The 21,718-nt window shown below is 40.9% G+C and overlaps 1 protein-coding gene across 3 annotated transcripts in view; it reads right to left on the reverse strand.

Moving 5' to 3' along the window:
- Positions 1-21,497, reverse strand: part of mical2b (microtubule associated monooxygenase, calponin and LIM domain containing 2b) — a 62,979-nt gene extending 41,482 nt beyond the window's left edge. For all 3 annotated transcript variants that reach the window (XM_085414825.1, XM_085414824.1, XM_085414823.1), the window contains exons 1-2: positions 21,267-21,497; positions 2,267-2,659 (exon numbers count right to left, since the gene is read on the reverse strand). In XM_085414825.1, the coding sequence (XP_085270951.1) occupies positions 2,267-2,572 (306 nt within the window). In that variant the 5' untranslated portion in view covers positions 2,573-2,659; positions 21,267-21,497. The remainder of the gene's footprint in view (positions 1-2,266; positions 2,660-21,266) is intronic.
- Between the last annotated feature and the right edge of the window lie 221 nt (positions 21,498-21,718).

A 21,718-nucleotide genomic window follows, 5' to 3' on the forward strand; every position in this document is an offset into this window, starting at 1 on the left:
AATGCAAATATGCCATGCATGCAGCTGGAGTGGGAAAGCATCATTCAAATGTCTTGCAGCAGCTAGCGCCCCTCTTTTTAATCACAGTCAGCGCCTCATTTCCAGATTGGCACGCAGCTATTTTACAGCTACACAGGAAATTACGTAGCCAAACAGTTAGCACAGCAATTTGGATAATTTTTGTTAGGGTACATTTCTAACGGCTACCTTATTAAAAAGAACAACGAAAAACCGATATTCACAGAACTCTACAAAGTCCCAAACTGCTAAATCCTCTGCCCTCATTTTGAGAATAGATACAGTTTTAAAAGAGAGATCGCCCACCCAGCCTTAGGCCCACCATTTTTCTCCTGGAAAAAAAAAAAGCCTGAAATAATAGTTTCTGTTATTTTTGGCCAACTCCCAACCCAGCCCTTTTGTGTCAATCTCCCCTCTGTGAGTCTCTGGCCTCATTTCCCTCCAGACTTCTTATCTTCTCCTTCAGAAATGAGCTTTCCAGTGCTGCGTTAAACACAGTGCTCAGAATATCCATTCGTTTATGGCGAGACAAAACTCACGTGACAGAAAATACCAAAGAGGAGATCCTTATTGTATCACATGAAATGCATATGTGAACTTTCATAATGTTTTTGAGCAAATAATACTAAACTCCCAGAGAGCAGCCATTTGGCTTTTCTACCTATAAAACCCGGAGAGCAGCCAAATGGCTGGTAGGCTTTTAGCTAAGCTTTAGCTTCAGCCAAGTGGAAGCTAAATTGGCTAGTCATTCATATGTATATTAGGTTGTTACCTGGGAATTCTGGAGGGAGGGGAGTGGGGGTGTGTGATTGAGGGGGTGGGGGAGCTGCTAAAAGCTGTGCACTTTTGTGTTTCATCTTGATGCATTCTCAATCATCCAGGGAAATAAATCTCCAAAAGTCACCAACTTGGAGTGTTTCAGTTTGCCATCTTAGGGAGAAATCAACACACCGTCTAAGAAGTTTTTGCGCAAGTGAAAGCGATGTGAAAAGATTGTCCGTGGTAACATTTCTGCCCTTGTCTAGGAATGGTTCCATCAGCCTCATTACTACATTTTCAGAAAGTCTCTCCCCAGTGGGACGATTGGGGTCCTTGCCAAGATATGGGAAGACATTGCAAATGTACTTGGATTTTAGGTCGCAAGCCTAAAACTTGATCCCAAACTTGTCAGGTTTACTTGCAATATACTGCAGGAAACAGCACCGAGTCTTTGATGGGAAAAGCTGTTCATCAACGGTGATATGTAGACCAGGGTTGTAGCACGTGATGCAGTTGGTGACAAATGATCCCCACACACTGGAAATTGCAGCGAACATGATTGACATGGCAGCACTGAATGCTCATGTGCTGTATCAAGCATGCACCGGGACGAAGGAAAGACGGGTGGACTTCCTGGTGGAGCTTGCAAGAGAGTTGGCTCACTCTCATGTAGCTGCGAAGAAGGCAAGAAAAGAACAGTTGCTTTGGACACAACCCTCCACACCTAGCCCTGGAAAAAGAGCCATGTGCAAATGCAAGAACAATCATGCCACTGTGCGATGTGTTCACTGCTACAGACACACATGTGGTAAATGCAGACTACAGATACCATGGCAGTGCCAGGATTGTGAGTGATTGCTGAAAATGTTGAAATGTACTCACTCACTTTTTATTATTATTTGTAAATATGTGTACAAATGGTTGGTTTTTTGTACTGTTTTTATCAATAAATCTCAGCAACAAAGGACATACACCCATGTGTGTTGATTTCTCCCTAAGATGGCAAACTGAAACACTCCAAGTTGGTGACTTTTGGAGATTTATTTCCCTGGATGATTGAGAATGCATCAAGATGAAACACAAAAGGAAGTGCACAGCTTTTAGCAGCTCCCCCACCCCCTCAATCACACACCCCCACTCCCCTCCTTCCAGAATTCCCAGGTAACAACCTAATATACATATGAATGACTAGCCAATTTAGCTTCCACTTGGCTGAAGCTAAAGCTTAGCTAAAAGCCTACCAGCCATTTGGCTGCTCTCCGGGTTTTATAGGTAGAAAGGTAAAAGCCTGGGGATGCATGTGTTAAAAACACAGGTTACACTAAGTAAATGTTTCTGCATGCATCTCAGTCATCGATTTATATTAATTCTACTCCTCAGAGTTTGGATCATGTGTTTACTGCTGTTCAACAGCCTTCAACACTATCAGAACAACATCACACAACCACTTCAGAACCTTCAGAGGTCAGTCGTGCTTGGTCTTTCTTACCCTCGTGCCTTGGCAGGCCTTATTCTGGCTGTAGACCTTTTGCTGAGCTCTCTTGTCCAGTTTGGTCCAAAGGGCTTTGACTTTCCAGGTGCTGACTGCCGCCTTCAGTGAGTTATAGAAGTTGCTGTGGTCCAGTGGATCCAGCTCCAACTGCCTGCAGAGGATGCTGAAAGCCTGCAGAGTCCCTTTACAGGTAGATGCCTGGACAAAGTTCTCAAATAGCTGGCTGGCCTGAGCCGTACGCTCATCCTCTTTCTCACCCATCTGCCCAGTTGATGACCGGTGTGTCCACTCTCCTTTAATCATTTTCTTCCACCTTTGCTCTCTCGCTTTTTTTAATCCTCTCCTTCCACACAGTCAGCACGGGACTCCCAGCATTTGTGCAGTGTTCAGCTGAATAAAAGAAAACAGATTTTTAGAAACACACACAGGGGAAGAAGACCAAGAACTTGTTACAGAGTTCACAGAAGTAAATCTGTCAGCGAGGGAAAGGTGAGATTATCATTTGGTGCAAAGTCAGCAAACTAAAGTTTTGTTTTGTTCCCCAGGTTTAGCTGGATATTCTATATAGAGAGTTTTAATGTCCTGGTGATTTCTGAAATTAAAGTCAATTTAGATACAATTTTAAAATAAATGCACAAATAACCGCCAGGAAAGACTTCAATATTTGTCAAAGGTGACGAGATTACTTTGTTATAATAATTACAAAAAGATGAGGTGCTTATGCCCTGCTCCGTTCTGGTCATGTTTGCGACTGCAGTGACATCTTTCAAGTATTCATTTTGCATCGCTGTCTGGAAACACCCTTGTAGTTCCTGCAAGGTCACGTTTCAAACGTAAATTGCAGAGGTCAGCATGTTGTCTCATATAGCCAGAGTGTCATGTCCTGCATTCTGTGTGAGGTATCCGGGGACTAGCACTGCTTTACCAATACATCCCTGTACAGGCCTACACATCCACCTCCAGCCAACGACAAGCCTGTGGAGTTCAAACAGTCTTAATAAGCTGAACATAGTTTTTGTCCACTGTGCAACAAAGATATTTGCCCCGACTACCTGATAGGATTATGACCCCATGTGCATTTGGAGGGTTCAGCTGAGCAGTCATGGGAGCAGCTCAAACCCTGTAGCTGCAGAAATACAGAGAAAACACTTTCACAGTTATAATTATGTGCCAGCAGCAACTCAGGGAGGCTCAAAATGTGGAAAAAGCAAAAGCTAAGGAAGAATACATCACTTCTTCTAAACCGTGCAAACTGATTTATGTTCATAACTAAGAGCTCATGAAGATGACGACCAAATATCAAGATAGCAGCACTTCTCTGCTGAGTATTTATCCTGAGACAGTTCGTTCCATAAGAGATGTTATAAGTATAGTCTGCACATGTCAAGTCTGGACATCCTGTCCCAAATCCATGAGTCTCTATTGTTGAAGTCAACAGTCGCATCATAAAAGCATTGATAGCTGCACTATTCAATTCTTTAAGGATGGATTATGTGAATATTAACAACTTAATCCCAAAGTTTGAAGAACATTCATCCACCCTGTAAAAGCTTATAAACGGCTTTCTGGGAAATGCTTCTCAACTCATTTCTCACAACCTGACCAATTAATCACCACAAAATGTTCCTATTCAGGAAAGTAAACACCCACCTTGTCACTGTCGATGTAAATGCAACGCTGAAAGAAAGCAGCCTCTAAATTTGTCATGTACATGTACTGTTCAGCTGGTGGATGTTCATGTTAAACATGGAGAGTTTCAGATTACTAGGTCAGCGAATGCAAAACTAGTTCCTGTGATCCAAAGGCTCAGGTTTTAAACAGAGCGCTCTGACAGTTTCCCAGTAGTTTCGTTTTTTTAATTTCAGGAGTTCAAGAATTAAAATACGAAGCTTGAAAATAAGATTAATGATATTTTCACTTTAATATCTCAGTCATTAATACTGGACCTTTGTTTTTGATGTCACACTTTTCTTTTCTTTTTTTTAAAATAAATGATTAATAAGTCTAATGTTCAGTGAGACATAGGCTCATACTGCCTTTAGTTAACATGTACTTGCCTTCACTTTTGGCGATTCCAGTGCTTTGAGGGCCAAAAGTCGTCAAATGTCACAACATTTGACAGTTAAATTCTACGCTTCAGCTGATTTCTCTGCATACATAACACTTCCAAGCATGCACACCACATTCACTTCAACTGTTTGACATTTCAAATGACAAGACATCTGGCTGAGAATCCCTACTGCTGACTAGTGCATTCAGCAAAGCACCACGGGAACATCAGCATGAGTATAAATCCTCAAAACAGTACTAGTCACTTGCTTAAGATATGTCATTGACCCTAAATTAAGCTTCCCTCATCTCCACAACTACATCCCTACTATTAGGCAAGTGGCCAGCACCAGTGGATGAAAGCATGAGCAGGACCGACTCACAGGATCCAACAGTACATGCACTCAAGTACTTACAGGTAATGTTTTAATGTACTTGTATTTCTACGTCTACTGAATCATATTTTGCCATGCAAATGTTGTGCTTCGTACTATTTAGATGCCTGGTAACTCTTTATTTTCTTTATTTAACTGTTAAGTAAAGATTCTAAATACTCATTTAACAACTATTCAGTGTTTAACTCTTGTATTACTTGCTGTGTAATTCCATCTGTATGAGGGCACAGGGTTGAAATCAGCTTTTCAGACTTCCTGTGGGCCCCATCGCTTTTCTGTTAGTCCTCCATTGGCCACGCCATGACACCCCCGACTCTGTTATGTTTGTTGGAACGTGCTTTGGAGCTGCTCGGCTGAATAGACCATCTTAAATTACCCCAAACATCTTTTTTTGCACTACTTCCTCCACAACAAACTGTAATACGCAATTATCTCTACTCTTTAAATAAAAGTTTAAACGTTTCAGAATTTTACTTTGCTTAATACCTCCTTGTATATGCTTCGACTCAGTAACTTCCTTAATATTAAAAAGTATTTTTTATTCTATACGTCTCAAACTATCCCCAAAAACAGGCTTGCGTGTTATTTGAAGCCAAAGCCAAACCATTTCCTGGATAACATCTCTGTCAAAGTATCACATCCCAATCGCTGGAAGCCTCTCAGCATCACTGTTACAGTCATGGAATCTGCTTTCCTGGAGGAGCTGCGAGAGGGATCGCATTTCTTTCATCTACAGACGGGAGCCGACGTGCGCGCTTACGCACGCAGCACACGGCATCCAAAAGACCTGAAACAGAATCGCATGAAAATCTGTGTTTGTACAGGAGAGTGTGCGTCACGGCAAGGGATGTGCATGCAACAGAACACCTGGTGGGGCCTTCACTTTGTGCCAGTCACATTCCCCACACTCCGCAAGAAAGACAGACCTTCCCTTTAAATCCTTGAGTGGCCCAAAGGGGGGCTCAGGTCTCTGCTACCGAACAGTTTGGCAGCAGACAGTAGCGTCTCAATTACTATTCCTCCCCCGAAACACTCACACATGCTTACTTTAGACCCTTCGTGCCATTTTAATGGAGAAAGTTTTCTAAAGCTTTGTTGCCGGTTTTCCCATCTAATTGAAATAATACATGAATGCATTTAGCAGTTTGCCTAGCAAAACACCCATACTAGTTTCACATTTAAGCTCCCTTCCATATCAATTCTAAAGGAAACTTGAGACACGGCTCAGAGCAAATAAAATTTAAAAAATAAAAAATATCGAGGAATGTGTTTGGAAACTGCGTCCTGAAAACAGCATGGAAGCCAACTGTTCTACTTGCAGCTCCCACTGACCAGCTGGGTCAGGAGAAAAATATAGTAATGTGTGTGTTGAGATTCACAGAGCTGGAGGGTTATGGGAAAAGTCCTAACCTTGGAAGCTGTACTACTACTGTATATAACCACATCTGGCAGGGTGCATTCTGGGAAGCATGATAGAGGAAGTGGTTTACTTTGTATCGCCTTCCAAGCTCACTTCTGTCTCACAGTATATCCATATCAGCCTGCATTTCAAGGCCTGTTTCAGTCACAAACTAACGCAACAGATGAATGTCTGCAGCTTTTTTAATGCCTTTTCCTCCTACAGCAAGAGGAATAAAGTTTACGGTGCAAGGTCATACTGAAGTATCGTGTTCCTATTTTATGCAGTATGCACTTAAAGTTTACAAATGAATACAATTTGGGCCTCCAAGTCTCACCGCCCTGTAAGTGGAACCTACACCTGACAGCCCCTCCACACACACGTCCAAGTCTATTGACACCAAGCATTCATACACTGTATATTTCTATTCCCGAGTACTTGAATGAGTGACCTTTTAATTAGGTTAGTCATTTTAGTTGTGTCGGGTGTCCACAGTGATGATGTGATATGAAATACAAGAACACTTCAGAAGTAACACAAGGCTAGATCACTTATGGATAGTTATTTATGCACCGTATGCATACATTGTGTGTTTGTGATACCATCCTGATACATGTTAAAGGCATGTGTATGTGCACTTGTGCAAACTACAGAAAGGAAATGTGCGTTTAAAGAGTTTCTTTGAGACAAAAGAACCGGCTGCATCTAAAGGCTCCATGTCAGATTTTGTTTTTTTTATCCTTATCTCTAGATGATGTCAATGACAGTGGTATTCCTATCATAACTATCTAAGGAACACAGCACTGGCTGTGCATAGTACCCCACCCAGCAGGCTCCGTTTACAGGCAGCAGCCAGTTAGAAGACAGGTGGCTTAAAGGGAGCTTAAAACAGCTCGTTTCAGACTCAGGGTGAACTGAGAGACTGCACCAATGACCAAAGTAAGAGAAAGATTATTTTTAAGTTAATTTAGTACAAACTAAGCATACATAGAAAGAAAATACAAATCTAAAATGAATTTAAAAGCCATTTTCTACTTTTCAAACTGGTTTTGTAGGTCAGGGTTGACTCAGCGTGTGAACGTGTGTGTTGGGGGAATCTGTTTAATGTAATACTATCCCTCTTTGAGCCTCTGCTTAGTTAGCAGTTGATATCGGAGAGACGTCACAGTTTATTTTTTTCCACACCATGTGGACAGAACCTAAATAATTTGAGCTGCACTTGTCAAAGTGGGTTAAATGTCTTGATGCATGCTCAATCATCCAGGTAAGGAAACCCCAAAGCGTTGATTCTGTTCATGTGAATGGCAAAGCACAATCAAAGCTAAACAACAATTTGTTTCATTCACAAATAAAAAGACTATTTTGCATGATTACCTTGTTCCAGGCTTTACTATATACTTCAGATAAAAAACTATATGCTTTTACTATAACCATTGTTTCTTAAAGTAATGGAAAAACACTAAATGCATCCTATAAACACTTCATCGTGGCTCTTTGCACTGATTGTTCTGTATGTTAATGAATGCACAAAGTCAATACCTGTGGAGACTATTTCAGGCATAAAATAAATATATATCCAGAGGTTGTCCATTACATTAAATGGGCTGAGATGGCTCTGTAACGACATTTAAAGTGAGCACAGAGAAGGCCTGAGGGAATCTGTGTGGTTAAAAATCAAGGGCTTTCCTTCACTTAGTACTTATCTGAATCTTGTCTTTCAAGAAAAGCTGTTGCAGCATTATACATCTTGACAGCAAGCTATATCAGCTGCTTTCAAAGTGACACACCCAGACAACACCCAGGGTTTGGGATTCCCAAATCCTTCACATCTCCAGGAAGTCAAAGGAGGTCAGAAATCAGAGCAAGTTTAGAGCTACGTCTGTTTACCTGATTGCAAACTGCACAAGATAACAAGTCCCTTAGTTACAAAGAACTGGAGCGTACAGGTGACAAGCAGAGCAGGAGAAATGTGTCCCTGGACTTCAAACAAAGCAACACTTCAGTCACAATGACAACACATCATTACCCATTATAACTCCACTTGCTGACTCTCAGTTTTCCTTTGTATCCTTTGGAAAACGTGTGATCTGTAACACTTCTCAGTTCATTTAAAACAATACAGAGTACACATTGCTCTTTCCCATGTGACTGATACCACGATCTCTGGTACAAATGAGCATCTTCCATACGTCACATACTTCGAAGAACTGGATAGTTTCTGGATTTATAAGATGAAACGCTCCCAAACGTTACAACACTGGTGGTCATTTGTAAATGTAATGCAAAGCTGTATACTACTTTATGTTTCATTACACAGAATCCTACATTCATGTGGAGGAATAACTATAAGGAGCACTGACAGTAGATTAGAGCTTTTAACTTATAGAAATGATTTTTTTTTTTTTTTTTGATTGATCAATCAATGGTCAACTTTCAGTTTGAAGGATTTGTGGACACTGTCACATTTTTTATAAATCTGAAATAATGTTAGAGTTTGAGGACTTGCTCAGTCAAGCAGCTGGCATGGGCACAGTCAATAACTGTATTATAAAAGGGACTGAGCTTTTGCAGCCTAAATAGCCAAGTTTTAGGATACTGACCTCAGCTGCAAGTCATGCTCCTTATAATCATCCTCCAGTCTCTAAATTCAGAGGGCATGATTTTTCTAGTTAATATCAAATTACTGGAACAAGACAAATGTCGAGCAAAGGTGGAAAACTGTGGAAAGAAACGTTTGAGTCAAAAACGGTCACTTGGTGAGTCAGTGAGTTAGCTCAGCAACTGCAGCAGCTCAAACTAGTCCTGCGAGTATAGTTACTAAATTAAAAAGCATCTAGATGCAAATATAAGATCCAGAGAAAGTAAAGCTACCCGTACCTGTGTTTAGAGCAGATTAGCCAACACATCTGATAGATGAATAAAGTCATCTACCATGAAAACTCACCGACTGTGGTCAGGTATTCTGAATGTAACGACTGTCTGCTTTCATTTGTTTTACATTATAAGTTTTGTGCTGCACGCTCAATCTGAAAGGATCATCTACTGAAATTTTGTCGGACACAGACTAAAGGACTAATTAACATCTGTACTTCTGGCGTTACCCATTACAGTTTAGTGGTGTAGTAGTAATGCTGGTGTATGCAACAGATTTTACCTGGGCAGGCAACCCAAGTGGCATATTTGGCAGCTAATCGATTGTGTGGTTTTGTTGTTGTACTCTTTAAAAAAAATCTGTCAGAGAATGAAACTATTTGTGGTCAGTTTACAAAGAGACAACGCTTTTGCTTTTATTTTGAAAGTTTTATTGTCTAGCAGTCCTAAGTATAATTCAAGAGCAGATCTTGTCTTATGTTAAGACTTGAACTAGAACCCAGAACCTGCATCAGGGGGAGAACCGATCCCTGCACCTTATCAAAACTATGGAGCAGAACATGACCGCTGTGGCCGGCTGCAGTCGGGGTTCGTTCTCGTTTCACTGGAGAGGCAGCTAAATATATCGCGCCATTTATTCATCACAAAGTAATTTGCAAATAAAATATTTCCAGGAAGCTTTATTCCCTCCCACCCTTGGGAACAAAGAGTTTGTGTTTTTGTGGAATAGGATATTCACAGAAACCAAAATTAGACGCTTACATTTTATGCTTTTTGAAACTGACCTCTGAATGACAACAAAAGACTAATTGGAAACTCACTGACAGAATGACAAAGATGTATATTGAACCCAGTCTCCAACCCTCAATGACAGATGAGGTGTTTGAGCCTATTTTAATAATCTGCCACAAACAGTGTAAAAGCTTTTCAGTTGTAGGTCACAAGACTTTGTTTGAAAAAAATTAATTACTTGCCACGTAACAGAACTGTAGTTGTGTGAAGTTAATGGCCTGTCCAAGAGTGCTCTGAGAGAGGGATCAAAGCCGAGTCAACACGTTTCTACCCAGACAGACTGGATGCCAAAACAGAGCGAGAAATGACAGGGAAAAATACAAACTGGGGGTGTAGAGTTCAGAGAACTGAAATTTAAGGAATTTGAATCTGATTGGAGTGCAGGACTTGGCCAGGAGACAGCAGCAGGGATTGGTTATGAAAAACAGGAAATATGAACAGCTGGAACGTGTGGAGCTGCTGTCTTCAGAGACGCATCACACAAAAAGTGACTGCATCAGACCCTACACTAGCACAAAATGATCACAAATGAGTGAAAATTAAATAATGAAAGGACAAACACCTCTTAAAAATCTTACAGTTCGAGAGACACACACAAGCTAAAGCCATTAAAATGACCACACTAAACAGTGTCAATAAAACCTCCAGATGAAGATTTGATTTATTGCAGGGTTCCTGGATCCAACTGCATTAGGCTTACATTAGTATCATTTAGTATTAGTATCATTTCTAGCCATTCATTTAGTAAGAACTGAGCCAGTGAACTGAGCTCAACCTTCTGACTACGTAAGACTTGAAGGACAATTTCACAAGGAAAACAATTTCCCTTCTTCCTCCCATAAACCACTCACAGCCTTCTGTATTTCTAGTCCATTGTTAGCCTAAATCGCTGCTGTAAGATCAACAGATTGAATCCATCCGAGTTGGCAGTTCGTCTTGTAATCGGAAGGTTGCCGGTTCGAGCCACGGCTCGGACAGTCTTGGTCATTGTGTCCTTGGGCAAGACACTTCACCTACTGCCTACTGGTGTTGGCCAGAGGGGCCGATGGCGCGATATGGCAGCCTCGCCTCCGTAAGTCTGTTCCAGGGCAGCTGTAGCTACAACTGTAGCTGCCTCCACCAGTGTGTGAATGCGAGAGTGAATGAATAGTGTATTGTAAAAGCGCTTTGAGGGTCTCGAAAAGCGCTATATAAATGCAATCCATTATCATCATCATCATCATCATCTTGCATAATATAATAAGGAAAACAAAATGACAGAGTATAATTTACACATTCATCTGCGTAGCACCCAGTCCCCAACACCTACTTCCTAACTACCTGGTGCGTCATGAAAAGACTGTAAATAAAAGCTGGACATAGCCACTGCAAAAATCACTCATTGTGTTTGGAATCTGCAGTTAGACGTCTCAACATCAGCATTTTCACCATTTTGGAGCCAGAAGGGTCCATATTTAGTTATCAGCTAACGCTAGCAAGATGCATCCATAAATTGTGTAGCTGCAACACAGAGCAGTGCACCAGCTAGTAGAAGGTGAGCTACTATAGCAAAGAGGACGCTAAGATCAAAGGGTTACCATCTTTTGTTGAGTTCTTTTTATTATGTGGCCTCCTATTTCACATAAGCCTAGTTTGTTAGTATAAGAGGAAAAGAGACCCAGAAAGCAGCCTTGGTCCTGCTTTTTCCCCCCTCACATTATTGCCATTAGGACAAAAACAGACAAATTTGCACAAGAGACATGAGACAGCTAACAAGGAGACACAATAATGTGTGTGTGCAGTTCAGACTTGTCCCATAGTAAGAAGTTGTTTTAGATTTTCATTTTATTCTTTACTCTCACTCAGCAGACGCTTTCTGAAGAACTAAAGAAACATACAAAGTCATTGCTGCTCACGCTGCTAAATGCCTTTCACAGGGACAATATCTTATAGGCACATCAGTTAAGCCCACATCTGAAAACGACACACCCATACTTAACCTACAGATAAGGAGCTCAAAGGGGGGCCAAACTCTTCGTCAGCTACATATTTGGTATCCCCTGGGTGGCAGACACAGTGAAGTGGGTCATTATGTAAAAGTACAGGATACAGGCAAAAAGGTATTTGTGCATTTGTGCAAGTAGACCTGCAAGTGTAAAATGAGTTAAATTAAGCAAAAGGTTTATATTGTTAAGCTCCTTAACAAAGACACATGGAGATACTGGAGATTCTGCTGCAACTTGGATCATGTGATCTGCCATTGGGTAAGTCACACATGTCATTTTAAATGTACACCAAGCAACAACTCTGAGGCCTATAAAATTAAGCCAGAAGTGCCAAAAACATTCGATCCTAGAATGGCCACTTGAGGCTTTTCAAGTGCCCACCTCCAAATCTGAAAAATAAAGCAAAAGCTATGATTCTTCTTCACTTTTTTAATTAGACAAAAGCCTAACACTACAACTATTATGCTAGCGTATGTACTTTATTAGACAACTCTTCCTGTTAACCATTTTATCATAGAAAATGGGGGGAAAACTAAAGCAATTAAACAAAGGAATAAAGAACCAAGCAAAAGTTATGATGATGTAACAGATTTACTGATATTCGTGCACACTAATTAAAGGGTTAAAAGGGTTCAATTTAAATCTGTGCTCTCAACAAGCGCTGTCCTACTGTATGCAGAGCTATCAACACACACTTAAAAATTAGTAGCAGTCCATTTACCCTGTGCAACATTAAGTTGTACTGAATCATTTCCCACTGTTTGAGTTTCTGGCAGAAACCCTGTACATCCATCTTTTATGTACAGTCTGTGATTTCTATCTGCAATTTCACAACCTTCCAAGGACAACCACAGGAAGAACAATGAGGTTGACACGTATCCTAGCACACAGTCGACAGCTCTCAGGTTCCAATTGTGATCTTGAGCATGTGCGTTCTGTCAGTCAGACCTATAACTGTACAGGACAACACCTGACCCCTCACTGCCACGTTTGCATTCCTCACCTACATGAAGCCCACAGACGTCAGGGGATACATGATTACACAATCCTGTGTTGCAGCGAGTTTGATTGACAATGAGTAAATTAACAAGAATGTATTCTAAAAGAATATATCAAAACAATTATTGAGCTTGTTCCAACACAGAATAGTTTTACCAGATTTACTAAAAGAGACTCACCTGTAAGAAAAGTGTGTTACATTTTCAGGTTTATAACGGCACATCTGAAACTACTGCTTCCTGTTGCATCTCAGAACTTCTTACGTTCCCCAGTGTCCTCCTTAAGTATTGTATTTTAATACTGTCCAGGCCACACGAGTCAGAGATACCAAGAACTGTGTTTCTTGAGATATCATACACACGCTTATCACAGCTTAAGAATTTCACTTCTATAAGTTACCACAATGAAACCAATAGTGAGCATAAAGCAGAGGGGCCACATGAGGAACTGGGACTACTGTGGAGCGCCATACAAAGAAGCTGAACTCAGTTCTGCTCAATAATAATTGCATCTCTACACATTTATTCATGCATTTTTGGCCCATTTGACAAATTTTGTTGCCCTTCCAGCTCCAAGGATACAGCTGAACCTTTACAGCATAACTTCCATGATGGTAAAGTTCAGTCATATAGCATTTCAAACTGCTGCCGACTGAAACAAATACAGAGTTACAAACTGAAAGCAGGATAACAAAGTGCCACGAAAAAAGTAAAGAATCATATAGGAGTCCAGCAGACTGTTAGGCTCAGAGGATTGTGTCACCATATTGATTGATTTTTCAGGAAGTCTCAGTGAATTTTAAAAGAAAACAAAAAACCCCAGATATACTGACCAAAAGCATTCAGGAAAAAAACATGAATACAATCGGACCCATCATTGTTCCTTCTTCTCCTTACAGATGAAAAAAGGAACTACGTAAGGAAGAAAAAGGAAGTAAGATTTGCATCCAGTCTGGCTCATCACATGTAAATAAGGCAGCTGAAAGCTCCAAATATCCACAATTCAAATGCATGCAAATCCCTCCAGATTCATATGTACAGAAAAAGCAAAGTCACAAACCAAAATCAGATAACACCTGCTCTCAAACTCAGGCCGATGGGTTAGTGCCATCGTCGCACTTTGAAAACTACTAACAGAACAAAACACAGAAAATGTTTTTGCAAAAAACTGTAAAGATTTAGACTTTAAGTCACGAGCGAAAAATCTCTGAAAAACGCAAATAACTATTTTCTAATCTCTTTAAAAAGATGCACAGAGATATTTTATAGGAAATTTTTTTCAAGCCACCTAAAATCTTACAAAGGTAGACTGGGTCTGCATGTGAATGAAGCACTAAGATAATACCCAGCAGCAGTAACCAACTACTACATAATCCACATGATTTACTTGTTTACTTTTACTTCAGTGTTTCAGTACAAAAGAGCCGATTCTTTAGAGCTGATTAAAACTCAAAAGCTGTTATTCAGTGTTAACATGTTACATTTTGTACATACCATGAAGTGAAGAATGACACATGGTCCGAGAACTCTGAATGAGTTCTGCTCTTCAGAATTAACAGGGATATATATCAAGACCAAGATAAAGTCTGTATTCAACAGCCAGTCAATTTTCAGAGTTTAATTTGAAGAGCTGAAATTTCCTTTTAGGGATTTACTATACCACAATGGGTTTGTTTCTGTACATACAATCTACTAATAAAGGCATCGTGTTGTTAGTCCTCTTTGGTACAAAGGTTGCACCGAACAACAGGGGAGTGTTCGAACACTCAGTAAACAGCAATAAAACTAATCTGACTGTAAAAGGAAAGTCTTAGCGACATAAATTGCCTAAATTGGTATTGCTGAGACCAGAAGCATCGCAACATGTTCTGTGACATCAGGTGCTTTATTGACAAGGAACACCACAAAGGTGGCCGAAGGTAGTAGCAGGAAACGGCCCTTTGTTATGGAGTGTTTTCCAGTCTTATGGGACGACTGAAAGCCTTTTTCACCATGCAAACAATTCAGCTTCAGCTAATCTGACTTTTATTTACCTTCTTCTTCCTCCTCCTATCTTCTAAAAGAATGACTGTAAATGAGATCAGCAGCAATTATTCCTCGGTGTGGAATCTTACACAGATACTTGATCAATTTACATGATGGAACATGTCAGAAATATGCCCAGCAGCAGAAGCGCCAACAATAGCAGGGAGTTTACAGTGTGTAAACTGTAGTATTTATACAGCACTTGTCTCAAAAGGGGAAACCCTGTGATGTGATGAGCTAAGTGAGTTCAGCTGGTAAACCTGCATTCACGTGGATGTTGATGATTGCACAAGCTTTGTGTCAGACCAGGTGGCAGTGTAATTCAGCGTGCATCACAACAGCAAAACTTGCTCAAGAACTGCGTGAAAACCAAAAAGATCTCAATCTGATCAACACTGTGAGATGTGCTGGAAAAACAACTCTATGCAAGTCCCACCTCGCAACTGAAGCTGCGCTCAACACTCAACTGCTATCTGAAGAAGACACGACACATCTAATGAATGTTTTCACCGACTGCAGCAGATTGTGCTCTTTGATAGTCACAAGAGCACTAACGACTGATATAGACCACTACAGAAGCACAGAAGGCCTGAAGTGTGAAGCTTACATGGAAGTGCCTCCAAACCTGCAGTCTTTTTAGTGGCCAGCAGGGGGCGACTCCAAAAAAGACTTCAGAAGAAGTCTGAGAAACGGCCGTTTCTCTGGCTCACTTAGTTAATACTTTCCTGATAAGTTTGAGGGCTAAATCAACGGTTTTAAGTAATTAAAGAATCATGAATGCGTGCCATTTTGTAAATTGTGGACACAGAAAGGAAGATTAACCAGCTAACAATGTGTCAGACATATTAGCCAATGTGGGCTGTACTTTGTTTCTCAGGAACCGCCTCAGGCTTGTGCCGTCTTGTTCAAAACACCAAAAACCAACAGCTTAAATCAAGTGGGTGGCTTCAAGTTGGTCATGTCCATCACAACACAACACAAGACAACATAACACTGGAAATTCTGCCGGTGGACAATCCCACAAATAAAAAGCAAATACGTAATGTCACAACATGAATTTACCATGTTGTGAAAAGGTTTCAAAATAATGAGTTTCTTTGCATTGGTCGGGGGAGCATCAAGTAAAGAATTACATAAAGTAATCGCACATGGAGAATTAAAAATCCATTTCCCAACACAAGCCTGCTTCAAGTAAAACTTCAGCTGCTAAAAAATAAACAGAAGCGCTTTCAAGTAAATTAGTACACACAAGTAAGTCAAACGTTTTAGTGTCAAAAGTTGGGAACCAAAGAACACATTTATACATTTACCATAATATTACTTTTGTTATTTGTACACCAAATAATAGTACATTTGTGGAATTTCGTGCCTTCTTATTGGGTTGGAACCATCAGTTGTGTTGTGGAGAAGTCGGGTTGGTACACAGCCAACAGCCCTATTTGACAACTGTTAGAATTCATATTATGGCGAGAACCAATCAGCTAAGTAAAGAGAAACAACAGTCCATCATTACTTTAAGAACTGAAGGTCAGTCAGTCAGAAAATTACTCAAACCTTGTCCCCAAGTGCAGTTGCAAAAACCATCAAGCACTAGGACGAAACTGGCTCACATGAGGACCGATCCAGGAAAGGAAGACCCAGAGTACCCTCTGCTGCTGAGGATAAATTCAGAGTCACCAGCCTCAGAAATCACAAGCTAACAGCACCTCAGATTAGAGCCCAGATAAATGCCACACAGAGCTCCAGTAGCAGACACATCTCTACATCAGCTGTTCAGAGGAGACTTTATGGTCAAATAGCTGCTAAGAAACCAAGACTAAGGAAAAGCACCAAGCAGAGGAGATCTATTTGGGCCAAGAAACACAAGGAATCGACATTAGACCAATGGAAATCTGTGCTTTAGTCTGATGAGTCCAAATTTGAGATCTTTTGTTCCACCTGCTGTGTCTTTGTGTGACACAGAAAAGGTGACCGGATGGTCTCTACATGCATCGTTCCCATCGTGAAGCATGGAGGAGGTGTGATGGCGTAGAGGTGCTTTGCTGGTGACGCTGTTGGGGATTTATTCAAATTTGAAGGCTACCACCACAGCATCCTGCAGTGACATGCAAACCACCCCATCTGGTTTGCGTTTAGTTGGACCATCATTTAACTTTGAGGAGGACAATGACCCGAAACACACCTCCAGGCTGTGTGCGGGCTATTTGACCAAGAAGGAGACTGATGAGGTGCTGAACCAGATAGCCTGGCCTTCACAGTCACCTGACCCAAACCCAGATTATTTGGGATGAGATGGACCACAGAGTGAAGGCGAAAGGGCCAACAAGTGCTCAGCATCTCTGGAAACTCCTTCAAGACTGTTGGAAAACCATTTCAGGTTTTTTAGGACCTCATGAAGCTCATCAAGAGAATGCCAAGAGGGTGCAAAGCAGTAATCAAAGCAAAGGGTGGCAATTTTCAAGAATATAAAGCATGTTTTGAGTTATTTCACACTTTTTTGTTTACTGCATAATTCCATGTGCGTTCATTCATAGTTTTGATGCCTTCAGTGAGAATCTACAGTGTAAATAGTTGTGAAAATAAATAAATAAACCATCAAATGAGAAGGTGTGCCCAAACTTCGGACTGGTAGTGTACATGTTTAGCCTGATCAAAATGTGCAAACACAGAGATTCTGTTCAGTTTACTTCTTACAAACATTTAGCAAAATGTCTTATCCTGTGTTTGTTCATCTTCTCCTGGGCAACACCAACTGCACTGACTCTCAGTTGTAAAGATGTTTTTCAGAAGTCTTAAGAAGAGATGACTTGCTTTGATTGTTCTTAAGAATTAAGACTGGAAGCGCTACACACAGTGCATGACTTTATTTCCCAACTGTTAACACAGACTGGGCTTGATCAGTCGTCACATCCAAATCGCATTCGCAATCGGCCCGACAGTCGTTAAATGTGCGCCCAGCTTTAGAGGACTTAAAGGATCTACTGCTAATGTCTCGGTGCCTGATACCACAGGAGACCATCAGAGAGTTTGCTGAAAGCTGTTATTGCACGAAGGGGACCCACGCAACTTTAAGGAGGTGGTAATATTAAAAGAGTGCTGTACATCACAAATGAATGACAAATGTCATAAACTGAAATGTTGCCTATCCATGCCACTTATCCTTCCAACTATTATTGCACAATTAGCTCACAAGTAGAGCATCACAGATGAGTCGCATCTTAGTGGTGAGTCGAGCCTGATTCAGTCCCAAAGGCTACTGCAAATTGGCTTCAATGCCATATGTTTGTTTGTACTGAGCAAAGCTTTAATTGGTTCGTGTGAGCCCTGAAATCAAACCCTTAATCCTCACGGGATTAACACCGCACACTGTTGAGGTTTAAGGCTTGATTATGTCCACAACTTGCAGGCAGTTGTGACATTAAATGCCAGACAGTATGTCCACACTTAAAAGGAAGTGAATGACAAGCTTTCAGTAAATTATTTGCAAGGGTCCAACATCAAAGCATCTGTAGACATGATAACGCTGCAGTAAATACTAATTTCTACATATTTTAAATGGGTCTAGAGTAAATTTAAGACCACAACTTATGGAAGGATTTAGACCCATATGTCCTGCAGAGGTATAGGATTTTGCAGGCTAAGAATTAGACCTGTGGACTGCTGCTGTACAGTAGCCCTGCCAAACTTAGCTCTGTGTTATAAGGCAACTCAAACCTCAAGAACCACACAGCTCTGAACTTTGACTGGAAATAAGATAAGATGCTTTGGAGCTACAAAAAATAAATAAATAAAGGCATGAAGGTGAAAAAAGTGAAGCAGTTACCACCAATATCAGTCCAAACCTACAAGCTGCAGGCTATATTCTTTAGTAATCTTAAATATCATGCGCTTAACCAATTTAAGTTCTCAGCATAACCTTAGAAAAACCCTCTGACACACTCAAACTAAACTTGGCCTCTCTCATTTGATAGCAGCACCTCTGGTCAGCCAGTGACAGTGACGCCTGGCTCCCTGGTGTATTTTTGTCTCGCTGCCCCCCGTAGCTGATATGTGCAGTGGCACCCCCTTATAAGTCAAATGTTCATTCCAGGAAGTGAACGCTTGTGCAACAGCTTTTTTCCTTTCCCCACTGGCATCAGGGGAAAAAGGAAACACCAGTTTAAAAAGGGCTGAGATTAACATCTGAAGGGTTGGCATCAGGATGTGAAGATGAAAGTCTATGGAAAAAAAACTTCCACAGACTGTTACTGTCACATTTAGGTCAGTTAGGATTTACTGAAAGAAAAGGAATCTCTGCCAAGGCCATAAAAAGGGAATCTAAACAACAAATGACAAATTTCAGTGCCACCAATTAAAGGACAAAAGGTTAAAGGTTTTATTTTTTTTAAATCTCCCAGTAGGCCAAGGGCAAAACCAGCATTCATGTATAATAGTGCTTCACACTATGAAGCCTAATACAGTGGAATTGGACTCCCAGTGTAAGACAAGAGACAGCTGACAACCATAACAGCAACCTGTCCAGCAAACCAACCAGAGGGGCAACACGAGAGGGAAAGGGTGGGGAAAAGAAGCAAGTGGATTGTCCACTAATAATTTAAAAAGGATAAAATGTTAAACCTGGAAACGTGGAGCGTGCTCGTTGGAGCAAAAGGATACACAGAGAATGCATGAGTAACATTAAACGTTCATTTAGTTTGTTGGTAACAGATTTGAGTCAGCTGCTGTGGGTAGTACAGAGTGTGGAAATGCTGAATTTAAAATTTGGTTTCCTTGTTCAGCAGACAAAAACACCAACAACAAATAAAATCTGGAAGATTGAGAACAAAGCAAAATGTGAGATTCAGAACAAATACCAAATAATAATTTGCCTCGTCTATACACAGGTTTGTTTGTTTTGTTTTTTTAACGTTTACCCACCACTTGTGACAGACCCAGCCAACGATATTGGTAAATGCCATCTTATCTGCCGCCAAGCCAATATCAGTCAGCAAAGCCAACAACATGAAAGCACTTCGAGTGTTCAACCGAGTACAAAGACACTATATTAAGTACCAGTCTACCTCACCATCAGCTAATTTATCAGTGCATTTTCCACTTAGTGTTGCCACTGGGATGTCTCTACAACTTTGTGTGGTTGCAGACGGGTCCGTGCTTCCTACTGATGTGACAATCTCAACTCCTGCTGTGGAGTTTGTTTCATTTCACCTGAAATCAACTCTTTTCTGAAGTTCTGCACAGGAGCACAGCCAACAACAAATATTTTCCTCCCTGCAATTACTCGTGTTCAGAACAGTCATTTAGGACTTATCTAATTCCTGCATCTCTGACTTTTTAGGCCTCCATGGTGACCAAGCTGCTTCTGACCAACACTCACATTAAAAGCTGTAAGCTACTTGCAATAGGTGCTACTAACAGCGTACGAAAAGTTGGCTCGCAGCTTTGTTTTTCTCCTCAAGTCCAACAACCGAGAACAGTCTCTTCGCACCATGGCGTGGTTATGTAAAAATGGAGCGCGTAAATCTTTATTGTAATGATACTAATCCAGTTTTTTGTTGTTTTTTTTAGAAGAAGAATAAACTGAGTGTAATTCTGTCCAACTACTGAAATATTAATCCACAACAACTGGGCGGTTCTCAAATGAAACTAGTCATCGGTGCCTGATTGAATTTCACATCTCAGAGGACAGAAGGAAAAACACCTCACTACAAAAGTTTTAATGCACCTACACTTGTTGGAAACTTCAGCAAATTAGTAAACCTCTTTCCTGTATGTCTGATGGGAGAAGGGTCCATATGTTAGTCTCCACTATAGAAACTTCTCTGCTTTCAACAATATAAAGCCTTGCAAAGGCTCTTGCTCAAACTCAGTTGTAAAACCTCAAATTTAATGTCTTTCTGGCTATAAATAATTGCAAGAACAGAGAGAAAAAAGATAAAGATAATAAACGACATAAATATGGCATTTAATTGATGTATGGAAATTGTGTTGATTCATATAAATGCATTCAAATGTTAAAGAGCAGTTCTATAACAGGCCACGCACATTATTTATTTTCTCGACAGATTTCAAAATAAAAGTTTAACTTCTTCCTTTTTTCAGATTCTCGGTGATTTGAGCTTGTTCTTGTCATGCCACCTGTTGCGCGCTTGCGACGTGTTAAGTTGCAGCAAATGCTAAATAATTTACCAACAGCAGCAACAGCAAAGCCTAATAAATGAGGGGGCTCAAGATCCGACTTGTCAGCAAAGTCACCAAAATATAAACCCGTGTTAACCTGCCATCCCCGTATGTGTGTCTGTGGGTGTGTGGTAATAGTGTGGGACTGTTGCTAAATAAATAAATTACCTGCAGTTTCTTACCAGCACCTTTAAGGTATTAAACAGAGTAAGGAAGACTGTGTGCGGTGAAAGTTAAACATACGAGGCGTTTAAAACCAGCATTCGTGATTAGCGCTCAGTGGTGCGTTCGCTGTCAGATACTCACACCGGAGACTCCATGAAGCCCAGCGGCCGGTGAAATGTCAGAGGTCCCGCCGCAGTCCTCCACGGCTAACAACGCTCAGCTTTCGGCCGTGGAGACGCGGCTTTATGTACTCCGTGGGCGGTTAACAGTGCAGCGCGTCCGTGTCTGCAACCTGCTCCTCACAGCACAGTCACCGTATCAGCACCGATCCCCGCGACGAGCGTCTAGTTAAGAGCGAGACTACAGAGCGAGGTTAGCACTTCCGGTTACTGCCCCCCCCCGCCCCGAGGCACACAAAAACCTCAACTAGGCAACTTGGAAAGAGATTCATTACACAGAAGTGTGAAGTTCACTGTTACACTCCGAATTTAAAAGGTTTAAAAATAAACATTCAATACCTTCAACAACTTGTGACGATGTGAGCTCCACTTTATTATAACATAATATGAAAATACTGCAGGGTCCTCCTAATG

This window comes from Rhamphochromis longiceps, linkage group LG7 (genome assembly GCF_057381845.1).
Source record: "Rhamphochromis longiceps isolate RC_006_pf linkage group LG7, R_longiceps_female_GT1.1, whole genome shotgun sequence".
NCBI classification, from domain to species: domain Eukaryota; kingdom Metazoa; phylum Chordata; class Actinopteri; order Cichliformes; family Cichlidae; genus Rhamphochromis; species Rhamphochromis longiceps.